At 43.8% G+C, this 11,541-nt stretch overlaps 2 protein-coding genes across 2 annotated transcripts in view; both read left to right on the top strand.

Annotated features, from left to right (window-relative positions):
* The window catches only part of RAD51AP1 (RAD51 associated protein 1), a 7,595-nt gene extending 2,387 nt beyond the window's left edge, over window positions 1-5,208 (top strand). Inside the window, exons 5-7 of the mRNA XM_087722269.1 lie at window positions 2,345-2,440; window positions 3,906-4,022; window positions 4,971-5,208. Of these exons, the coding sequence (XP_087578395.1) occupies window positions 2,345-2,440; window positions 3,906-4,022; window positions 4,971-5,098 (341 nt within the window). The 3' untranslated portion in view covers window positions 5,099-5,208. The remainder of the gene's footprint in view (window positions 1-2,344; window positions 2,441-3,905; window positions 4,023-4,970) is intronic.
* A 4,907-nt stretch (window positions 5,209-10,115) lies between these two features.
* The window catches only part of DYRK4 (dual specificity tyrosine phosphorylation regulated kinase 4), a 37,640-nt gene continuing 36,214 nt past the window's right edge, over window positions 10,116-11,541 (top strand). Inside the window, exon 1 of the mRNA XM_087722270.1 lies at window positions 10,116-10,393. Within this exon, the coding sequence (XP_087578396.1) occupies window positions 10,116-10,393 (278 nt within the window). The remainder of the gene's footprint in view (window positions 10,394-11,541) is intronic.

The following is an 11,541-nucleotide window of genomic DNA, read 5'->3' on the forward strand; positions in this document are numbered from 1 at the left end:
TTGTTATTTAGTGAGATGATTGATTTTTGCCCCATTGTATGACCTTTCTTGCTACAGTTGTTAAGTGAATCACTGCAGTTAACTTAGTTACACAGTTGTTAAGTGAATCTGGCTTCAACCTTGACTTTGTTCCTCAGAAGGTCGCAAAAAGGTGATGACACAACACTGTCAAACTATTTACTAAGACTGTATTACTCTTCTTCTTCTCATCCTTCCTATTACCGATCTCCTCCCACTTATGACTATAACCATATTGCTTGTAGTTTTATGATTTATATTGTTCTGTTTATTTCCTAGTATGATTTGATTGCTTATAGTAAGTAACCTATGACTATGATTAAGTGTTAACCTTATGATTCTTGATGAATGTATTTTTCCCCTCTCTTTTTCCTTTTTTTCCTTTTATGTACACTGAGAGCTTATGTACCAAAAACAAGTTCCTTATGTGTCCAATCAGACTTGGCCAATAAAGAATTCTATTCTATTCTATCCATCCCTATCCCATTCTATTCCATTCCTATTCTATTTCTATTCAATTTTATTCCATTCCTATTCTATTTCTATTCCATTCCTATTCTATTTCTATTCCATTTCTTTTCTATTTCTATTCCTATTCTATTCTATTTCTTATTCTATTCCATTCCTATTCTATTTCTATTCTATTCCATTCCTATTCTGTTTCTATTCTATTCCTATTCTATTTCTTATTCTATTCTATTTCTATTCAATTTCATTCTATTCCTATTCTATTCCTATTCTATTTCTTATTCTATTCCATTCCTATTCTATTCTATTCCATTTCTATTCTATTCCATTCCTATTCTATTTCTATTCCATTCCATTCCTACTCTATTTCTATTCAATTTCATTCCATTCCTATTCTATTTCTATTTCTATTCCTATTCTATTTCTATTTCTATTCCTATTCTATTTCTTATTCTATTCTATTCTATTCCATTCCTATTTTATTTCTATTCTATTCCATCCCTACTCTATTTCTATTCGACCCCGGGAAGAAAATTAATGTTCCCGATGATTATAAGCCTGAGTGAGAAGTCGTGGCTTGCAAGCGGCTGTAGATATATTATGAAAAGGAATATATATGTACGCGCAAATACCTCTCATTTACAAATGCATAAGACCACCAGCATTCTCCACTATCTTCTTTCCGCATGGACAGTAATACTTATCTGAGTCAATTACATGTTGAGTGGCCCTGAACTCTAGTCTCTGGGCCCATAAGTACGATGATTTATTTCCTTCGTCTAAATTCCCAGTGTTGTTTAGCGAAAAGATGTCCAGTTTGGCTTAGTGTCAGAGTGGTAGTGATTCATCAGTGAATTGAAGGTGAGTTAGTTAGACACTTTGAGCACTTGCTGTTCTATGGGGTGTAGGTGCCCTGTTCAGAACAGGTGCGAGAAAAGCCCAAAAGTAACCTATGACTATCACTATGAGTTGTCTATACCCTACTATATCCCTGAGTCGTCTTCTTTTAGAATAGAAGTTGGAAGGGACCTTGGAGGTCTTCTAGTCCAACCCTCTGCCTAGGCAGGAAACCCTACACCACTTCAGACAAATGTTTATCCAACATCTTCTTAAAGACTTCCAGTGTTGGGGCATTCACAACTTCTGGAGGCAACTTCTGTTCCACTGATTAATTGTTCTAACTGTCAGGAAATTTCTCCTCAGTTCTAAGTTGCTTCTCTCCTTGATTAGTTTCTTGTCCTGCCCTCAGGTGCTTTGGAGAATAGTTTGACTCCCTCTTCTTTGTGGAATCCCCTGAGATATTGGAAGACTGCTATCATGTCTCCCCTAGTCCTTCTTTTCATTAAACTAGACAGACCCAGTTCCTGCAACCGTTCTTCATATGTTTTAGCCTCCAGCCCCCTAATCATCTTTCTTGCTCTTTTCTGCACTCTTTCTAGAGTCTCCACATCTTTTCTGCATCGTGGCGACCAAAACTGGATGCAGGATTCCAAGTGTGGCCTTAGCAAGGCCTTATAAAGTGGTATTAACACTTCACGTGATCTTGATTCTATCCCTCTGTTTATGCAACCTAGAACAGTGTTGGCTTTTTTGGCAGCTGCTGCACACGGCTGGCTCCTATTTAAATGGTTGTCCACTAGGACTCCAAGATCCCTCTCATAGTTACTACTGTTGAGCCAGGTACCACCTATACTGTACCTGTGCATTTCGTTTCCCTTGCCTAAATGTAGAACCTTACTCTTTTCACCATTGAATTTCATTTTATTAGATAGTGCCCAATGTTCAAGTCTTTGGATGTGGACTCTGAGACTCTCTTTTCTTCTAAAGCATCATCTTCACTGTTTGATTTCAATTCCAGATGACCATGCTGAAACTAAGGCAGCTGTAGAGGATTTCAAACAGGAAGCTGTATTATGCACACCAGAGACGGACAAGGATGAAAACGTATCTGCCAGTAAGATTGACTTGAGGGTGGCACGCGGCATTCTTTCCCCGATAACCATGTCCTTAAGTTTGCCTCCTGGGGTTTTCCCCCTTTTTTTTCTCTTAAATTGCATTTACCTGAGAATACCTAGAAGCTGATTGTAACTATGCATGTGACCATTTTATTTCACTGCATTTCTAAACTCACTAGTTTCATACAGACACAATATCTTCCTCTGAACAATTTTGAGCTAAAACAATGAGAATTATATTCTAGTAAAAGATCTCCCTGCAAACAGAATGAAACAAGTGTGATGATATTAAAATATTTAGTGTGTTGCTATGAAGCTTTGTGTTAAAAATCATCTCTTCTCGGTCAATGTAACAAACCGAAGTGTACCCTGGGCAAGTCGCAAGGTTCTTTTTTTCTCCCCAAAACGCAACTAGGCTTTTGTTGTTGTTTTCTTTTAAAATGTTTGGCTTTCTCATCCAAGAAGCTTCTTCATTTCTGGGCAAATGTTGCATGCAGTTAATCTGCGTGTCTCGAAGCAGGGGTGTCTAACTCGATTTCATTGAGGACCGCATCAGGATTGTACTTGAACTCGGGGGGCTGGGGTGGGTGTGGCTACGGTGGGCATGGCCAGTGGTCACTCATGTCAGGGGCACATGCTCTGCCAGTGAAAACAGGCTCCCGAGCTCTGTTTCCAACTGCGATGGCCTCCCGCAACCCCATGACCCATCAAAACCGCGCTCGACTAAGCCGCGCCCGATTAAACCGCGTCGCTGACGTCATCAACAGGGCGACAACAGCCAGCGCGGAGAAAGAAGGGCGCTTTAAATAGCGCTTTGAAAGCAAGCCGATTCAACTTAAGGTAAGGGTTAGGTTTAGGGTTAGGTTTAGGGTTAGGTTAAGGGTAGGGTTAGGTTTAGGGTTAGGGTTAGGTTAAGGGTTAGGGTTAGGGTTAGGTTAAGGGTTAGGGTTAGGTTTAGGGTTAGGTTAAGAGTTAGGATTAGGTTTAGGGTTAGGTTAAGGGTTAGGGTTAGGTTTAGGGTTACGTTAAGGGTTAGGATTAGGTTAAGGGTTAGGTTTAGGATTAGGTTTAGGGGTGTTAGGTTTAGGTTTAGGGGTTAATTTTAGGTTTAGGGTTTACAGCGTGCTTCTCTCTCCGCGCTGTTGTCGCCCTGTTGATGACGTCAGCTACGCCGTTTAGTCGGACGCGGTTTAGTCGAGCGCGGATTTGTGGTGGAACCCCGCAACCCTTGCCAGGAAAAAGGTGTGGCCATCCCAAGCTCCACTTTTGCTGGCAGAAGCACAGCAGGTTGGTCCTTTGCTGTTTCCAGCGCGGCCCCGCGGGCCAGATCTAAGCACCCTGCGGGCCGGATCCGGCCCCTGGGCCTTGAGTTTGACACCCCTGTCTTAAAGAGCGGGGGGGGGAGAGTTATTTGGTAACCATCCATCCGTTTGTTGCTTTTTCATCTTTCAACCTCACCCTTAGATCAGGAGAACTCTCAGCCACCTTTGGAGATTGAATTAGATTCTTCGGAATCCGTTGGGAAGCCTTTGAAGACCTCAAGCCCTTCGGTGCTGAAGAAACCCAGCTGGACGCCCCCAGGTATGTTCACACTGCTTCAGGATGACCCAGTCTCTGTCTTCCCAAGCAGTTGGGTTCAGAAAGCAAGCCAAAAAAAAAAGAAAGAAAGACAGAAAAAGGGCATGAACAGCCTTTAGGAGGCTTATAGAGTGCTGCTGGGGTGGGGGCGGCAAAATTGAGCAAAAATCAGCCCGTTTTTTTTAAAATAGTTTTTATTAAACATTATTACCTTTAAAAACAGAAAGAAAAACACAACAACATAAGAAAAGACAACACATACATAACAATATAAAGTAAATATACAGCCTTTTGTATCGGCATACATTAGTTATACATTTTTTAAGAGTAAAACATACAAATACAATTTTAAACATACAACACCCCCTCCCCCCCCCCCCCCCCCGTGGTGACAGTCATTCACAGCCTAACATTTTTCTTTCCTGCCTCATTGTTAGGTCTCTAAGCCACATCTTCTCATTACAAAGTTCAGGGATCTATTACAATACCCATGTTCACTTTTAACTTTCCCCATTTTAAGTCCCTGCTGTTCTCCTTGTCGCCCACATATACCATAAGTTCCAGCTAAGATAATGTTCCTTTTCTCCTTTGTCCCTCAGCCAACCCGTCATTCTGTCCATTTCTGCACATTCATAGATCTTTTTAATTATAGCATCTTCCGACGGTATGGTAGTGGATTTCCAAAATTGTGCATACGTTATTCTTGCGGCCAGCCCGTTTTTTGCTCATTTCTGCCCTCTCCAGCCCCCCAGGAGCACTCTACAAGGCCTTTTAAAAGCTCTGCACAGCCAGTTTTGCAAAGGGGGGCGGGGTTTCAGGAGGCAAAAAATGCTGTATTCAGTGTATAAGATGCACCCAGATTTTCAGCCTCTTTTTTGAGGGGAAAAAGGTGCGTCTTATACTCCGAAAAATATGGTACCTTTGGTGTGGTTTTTTTTGCATTTGTTTCAGGTGCATCTGGAAGCAAAACCAGCCCGTTGGGAAGAGCTCCGGTTACATCACCAGTTCATGGTCTCCGCCTTGGCCTCTCCAGACGTGCCAAAGTGAAACCTCTGCACCCATCTTGTGCCGGTACCTAAAAGGGCTTAAGGCTGGCACGAGAAGGCTGCGGATTGAGGTGGAACAGAGGAGAAACCCGTTTTTTTAAACTACAGAATGAGGCGCGAGCCATAAAGGCATCCCATTTTGGGGGAAAAAACTTTGCCTTTTAAAAACGAGTCCTGTGTAAAATGGGACGGTTGTCCCTTGACATATCCAGCGAGAATGCCACGGGTTTATTTATTGTCCCTTAAAATATCTAATGCCATGGTTCCATCTTCTTTCACTCAAAGCGTTGGCCAACACAACCCAAAGTTTTGTCCCAGCTTGGTCAATTCTAGCTTTTGGGGATTGCATAGCCAGCAACAGTGATTTGGAGCATCAGTTGGCCATCTATCTAGAGCTGTGTTTCTCAACTCTGGCAACTTTTAAGATGTGTGGACTTCAACTCCCAGAATTCCCCAGCCTAACTCTGGGGAATTCTGGGAGTTGAAGTCTACACATCTTAAAGTTGCCACGGTTGAGAAACATGGCTGTAGAGAATGTGTTTTAAAACCACTATAAAGACAGCATGCCAGGAGGTAGCGTGTTACTCCCTCCTTACTCCCAGTAGCAAAAAAACAGTTGTTGCTATCAGTTTACAGCTGTTCGTTTTCCTGACCAATCAAATGCGCATTCAGCTTCTAGTCCTTTGCAAGCATTACTCCCTCTGAATGAGATACCGAATGTCGCGATCAAACATATTTATCATTGTGACTTTAGACAATGAAATAAATTGTTTTTTAGAAAAAAACAAGCCGTTTTTGCTAGGTGATTTCTATCTATGTTTACAGTCAACTATTATAAGTTACAAAGAGAGAGAACAAACACAAAGTAATAGAAAAATAAAAAAATTGGGAGGGGGAACTCAAAAATGGAGAAAGGTTAAGTGACGGGGGGGGGGGGAGAGATTTTTTCAAATGGACTTCTGACTTAAGTTTAGACAATTAGAGAGTCAAGCGGCCTCTTCAAACCCAAACCAAAAATATATATTTGAATATTTTCTAATCAATCCCAAAAATTCTTCAACAAAATAACCTCTTTCTGTTTAAACAAACATAAAATAAAATACAGTACACGCATAGAATAGCAAGAATGAAAATACGCAATGTTTCTATGATAACTGATTCGATCATCAAATTCGAAAGTCAGAACTTTTATCTGTCTCAAACAAGAAGCCTAGCCTCCATACAGAAACACAGAGATGACAAAAATGGATGACATGATATAGATGACAGATGACAAATATATACATAGTGGACAGAGATAGATGGATGGATGGGTGGATAGATAGATAGATGGCAGAGATGGATGGATGGATGACTGATAGATATATAGATAGTGGGCAGAGATAGATAGATTAGATAGATTAGATAGATAGATAGATAGATAGATAGATAGATAGATAGATAGATAGATAGATAGATAGATGGCAGAGATGGATGGATGGATAGATGACTGATAGATATATAGATAGTGGGCATAGATAGATAGATAGATAGATAGATAGATAGATAGATAGATAGATGACAAAGATGGGTGGATGGTGGGAATAGATGGAAAAGGTGGATGGATAGATGGCAGGGATGGATGGATGGATAGATAGATGACAGATAGATAGATAGATAGATAGATGGCAGAGATGGATGGATGGATAGATGACTGATAGATAGATAGATAGATAGATAGATAGATAGATAGATAGATAGATGGATGACAAAGATGGGTGGATGGATGGATGGATGGTGAGATAGATGGAAAAGGTGGATGGATAGATGGCAGGGATGGATGGATGGATAGATAGATGACTGATAGATATATAGATAGTGGACAGAGATAGATGATAGATAGATGGCATAGATGACTGATAGATAGATAGTGGGCAGAGAGATGGTGAAGATGGATGGATGGATGGATAGATAGATAATGGGCAGAGAGGGATGGATGGATAGATGACAGAGATAGGTGATAATCACAGAGATGATGGATGACTGATAGATGATAGATAAACGACAGTGATAGGTAATAAATAATGATAGATAAATATATCTACTATAAAACCCAATTTGCAAAAAAATACACAGTGTTCCCAACAGACCACAAGATGGCGGCAGTGCTCTGTTATAGTGTAATCGGGATGTTTACAAATTGAATTTCAGTTTGGAACATACTTAAAAGAGAAAAAAATCTTTGGCAAATCGTCTGCATGGGCAGGGAAAGGTTAGAGGTAGTAAGGCCTCTTGAGAGACAGCGTGTGTGCAGTGCGTATGGCCTGTGCTGTATGTGATGTTCACCTGTTGAAGATGCTGGACCAGGAGCAGAGACCCCCCCCCAACCCCATCCATGGATGCACTTTAAACATTTTGGCTCCCCCCTCATTCTCTGCCCGGTCCACCTCCCAGGCTTGTGCTCCTCTACCTCCTGTATCAAAGAGGACTAGTAACCTAATAAAAAATAGTGGGAGGGAGTTCGTGCTTCAAGACAAACTCCAGAATAAAACAACTTCTTAGGGATGCCCTGACTTCTGAAGTAAAAGTCCTTGCTGAGGGAATTCCAGCCATTTTTCAAGGAAAACCCTGCCAGTTTTTATTCTCAAACACAACATTTCTGGAGTGAGGTTCGTCCTTGCCTTTGTTTTTCCCTCTTCCGAGGCTCTGACCCGGCCTGGGACAATGTCCCGGGATCGATCTCCTGAGACAAAGTGAAAAAAAAAAAAATCAAATTCAGCCTGTGCTTGTAGGCCTCTCGGAATCGCGAGGTGAATGACAAACACATTTGACAAAAAGTTAGCAACAATTGTGAACGGGCAGCTCCCAAAACATCTGGAGAGCATCACTTGAACGCCCTGCGGCATTGACAAAAACTCGCCAGCGATCAATTGCAAAAGGCAGCTTTGCTCAGAACAGCTTAACATCTTGAGATGGTACCCTTAAGACCATGCAAGAGCCACACCTCCCTATTTGGGTCCTTGGGAAGGACTTGATGGGGTTAAACATCTGGAGGCAACTTCTGTTCTGCTGATTAATTGTTCTAACTGTCAGGAAATTTCTCCTCAGTTCTAAGTTGCTTCTCTCCTTGATTAGTTTCCACCCATTGCTTCTTGTTCTGCCCTCAGGTGCCTTGGAGAATAGCTTGACTCCCTCTTCTTTGTGGCAGCCCCTGAGATATTGGAAGACTGCTATCATGTCTCTCCCTAGTCCTTCTTTCTATTAAACTAGACATACCCAGTTCCTGCAACCGTTCTAATTGCTCATTTATCAACTGCAATGATTCAGTTAACAACTGTGGCAAGAATGGTTGTAAAATGTGGTAAAGCTCACTTAACAAATGTTTCATTTAACAGCAGAAGTTTTGGACTCAGTTATGATCATAAGTTGAGGACTACCTGTAGCTAGAACAATTGATCCGTGGAACCACTTGCCTCCAGTTGTGCTTCTTGTCCTGCCCTCAGGTGCTTTGGAGAATAGTTTGACTCCCTCTTCTTTGTGGCAACCCCTGAGATATTGGAAGATTGCTACCATGTCTCCCCTAGTCCTTCTTTTCATTAAGCTAGAACCATGATGATGAACCCATGGCACAGGTGCCAGAGTATGGAGTAGTTTATTTATATGCCGCCCTTTTCCCTGGGGGGACTCAGGGCGGCTTACAATTCGAAAGGAGGGGAAAACAAACAAATTAACACATAAGACAGTACATCATTAAAAGCACAACATTCATACAATTCGGGTGGGTTACAGTCTTTAACCCCAGGCCTGACAGGATAGCCAGGTTTTAAGGGCTGTGCGGAAGGTCTGGAGGGTGGTGAGGGTACGAATCTCCACAGGGAAATCGTTCCATAGGGTCGGAGCTGCCACCGAGAAGGCTCTCCTCCGCGTGGTTGCCAGTCGACATTGACCTGCAGATGGAACTCGGAGGAGGCCTAATCTATGGGATCTAATTGGTCGAGTGGAGGTAATTGGCAGTAGGCGGTCTCTCAAGTACCCAGATCCAATACCATGGAGGGCTTTGTAGGTGACAAGTAGCACCTTGAAGCGTACCCGGAGATCGACAGGTAGCCAGTGCAGCTCGCGGAGGATAGGTGTTACGTGGGTGAAACGAGGTGCACCCACAATCGCTTGCGCGGCCGCATTCTGGACTAGCTGAAGTCGCCGAATACTCTTCAAGGGCAGCCCCATGTAGAGAACATTGCAGTACTCCAGCCTAGAGGTCACAAGGGCACGAGTGACTGTTGTGAGAGGTGGCATGCACAGCCCTCCCTGTGCGTACATGCGCCGTTCCCAGCTGCTCTTCTGGTTTCTGGTCTGCATATGTGCGCTGACTGCCAGAGTGCCAGAAAACAGCCTGAAAACAGCCAAACACGCCCAAAAAACACGCCGTTTTTCGGTGGTCTGGCAGAAAAAGAAAAAAATGCCCCACAAATGGCACTCCAGCGCATGTGCAGTCACATGTGTTCTAGCTTTGGCACTTGGTGCCAAAAAGGTTTGCCGTATCTGAATTAAAACATACCCAGTTCCTGCAGCCGTTCTTCCTACGTTTTAGCCTCCAATCTTCCCCTAATCCCCTTCGTTGCTCTTCTCTGCACTCTTTCTAGCGTCTGAATATCTCCCTTACATCGCGACGGCCAAAACTGGATGCGGTGTTCCAAGCGTGGCCTTCCCAAGGAATTTGGAAAATCTTGAAATTTAGATAAAGGTCGCTCTTCCAGATAGCAGATGGAAAAGGAGTAGGCAGCGCCCTTGGGGGCTGTAGGATAACGCAGCCTTTTAAAGCAGCTGTATCATCCGCCGCGGGCATTCCTACCCTGGAGGGTTACATCACAGACCCTGCCGTCTACAAAACTCCATTGGCCACCTCCCATTGTCTCCCATTGTTATCTCAGAATGCAGCAAATATTAGGGGAGGGGGGAGCTCACAACAGGGAAAGGCTGCAATGGGAGGCCAGCGTTTTGATTGGCGTCGGCGGTAGCTGACTTACGCCTGCTTCTGCGGAGCCGGATGTCTCGGTGAATGCCCGAGCCCATGGGAAAGCCCGCCAAAAAGAAATTGCCACTCCCCGAGCAAAATATCCAAAGATCGGCCGCGGTGGAGCACAAGCTGGAGACGGGGGACTATCGGGAGCCGAGTGCCGTGGCTTGTCCTAACCCTTCGGGGGCTCCTCCCGCTGTGGAAATTGGTGACCCCTTGGAAATTTCATGGAAAACTTTCCTCTCGGTCCTGAGGTCCATGGAAGAATGCTCAGAAAATATGAGGAATTCGTTGGTGCCACAGTTCATCACTTCTCAGCCGGTGCTGCCCAGGTGGGGGCAGGTGGTGGTGGGGAAACCTTCCACCTCTGTAGATTTCAACCAAAGTACACGAATAACTGAGGGGACCTTCTCCCCCCCCCTCTCACTTTACCTGGACATTAAGATCACGGGGGGTGGCCAGGTTGTGGGTTGTAGCCCGCTTCAAGGGCAATTAAGCCTCGGCGCAGGGGGGAGAGTGCAGTACTGCAGGCTAATTCTGCCGGCTGCCTGCAATTTGGCCGTTCAAATCTCACCAGGCTCAAGGTGGACTCAGCCTCCCCATCCTTCCGAGGTGGGTACAATGAGGACCCCAATTGTTTTGGGGCAAGATGCTGACTTTGCAAACCCAAGCCCTGTAAAGCGGTATATAAGTCTAAGTGCTATTACTATCTAAACAGCGACAGCACAGTGGTTAGAATGCAGTATTGCAGGCACACTCTGCCCACAGTCAGGAGTTCGATCCTGACTAGCTTGAGGTTGACTTAGCCTTCTATCTTTCCAAGGTCAATAAAAGGAGGAGCCAGGTTGTTGGGAGGAATATGCTGACTCTATAAACTACCCAGAGAGAGCTGTAAAGCACTGTGAAGCGGTATATATGTCTAAATGCTATCGCTATTGAGCCACAGTGGCGCAGTGGTTAGAGTGCAGTACCGCAGGCTACTTCTGCTGACTGCCGGCTGATTGCAATTTGGCAGGTCGAATCTCACCCAGGCTGAAGATTGACTCAGCCTTCCATCCTCCTGAAGTGGGTAAAATGGGGACCCAGATTGTTGGGGGCAAGAGGCTGATTTGTAAACTGCTTAGAGAGGGCTGTAAAAGCACTGTAAAGTGGCATATAAGTCTAAGTGCTATTGCTAAGACCTTACCATTGGATGTTTGCTTTCATTTTTTATTTTTTACGAGGTGCATCCCACAGCCGCCGAGGTTTAGGAGCCAAACAGTTGATTTCTTTACAAGGCAGGAGTGGAATTCAAATTCCTTACAAGGCCGGAGTAAGCATTCAAACGTAGTTTAGAGAAATGGACAGGATGAAATGGAACAGAAGCGAGTGGGGGAAAAAAATAACGCTTCTCAGAAAACCAAGGCCCATGTTGATAGTGATGTCTGCCTTGGTAATGACATTTTGATAAGGCGGAGATATAGTAGCATGCAAATTGTTT

Source organism: Thamnophis sirtalis, unplaced genomic scaffold (assembly GCF_051295495.1).
Source record: "Thamnophis sirtalis isolate CommonGarterSnake01/CBP01778 unplaced genomic scaffold, rThaSir2_p1.2 scaffold_9, whole genome shotgun sequence".
In the NCBI taxonomy this organism is placed as follows: Eukaryota; Metazoa; Chordata; class Lepidosauria; order Squamata; family Natricidae; genus Thamnophis; species Thamnophis sirtalis.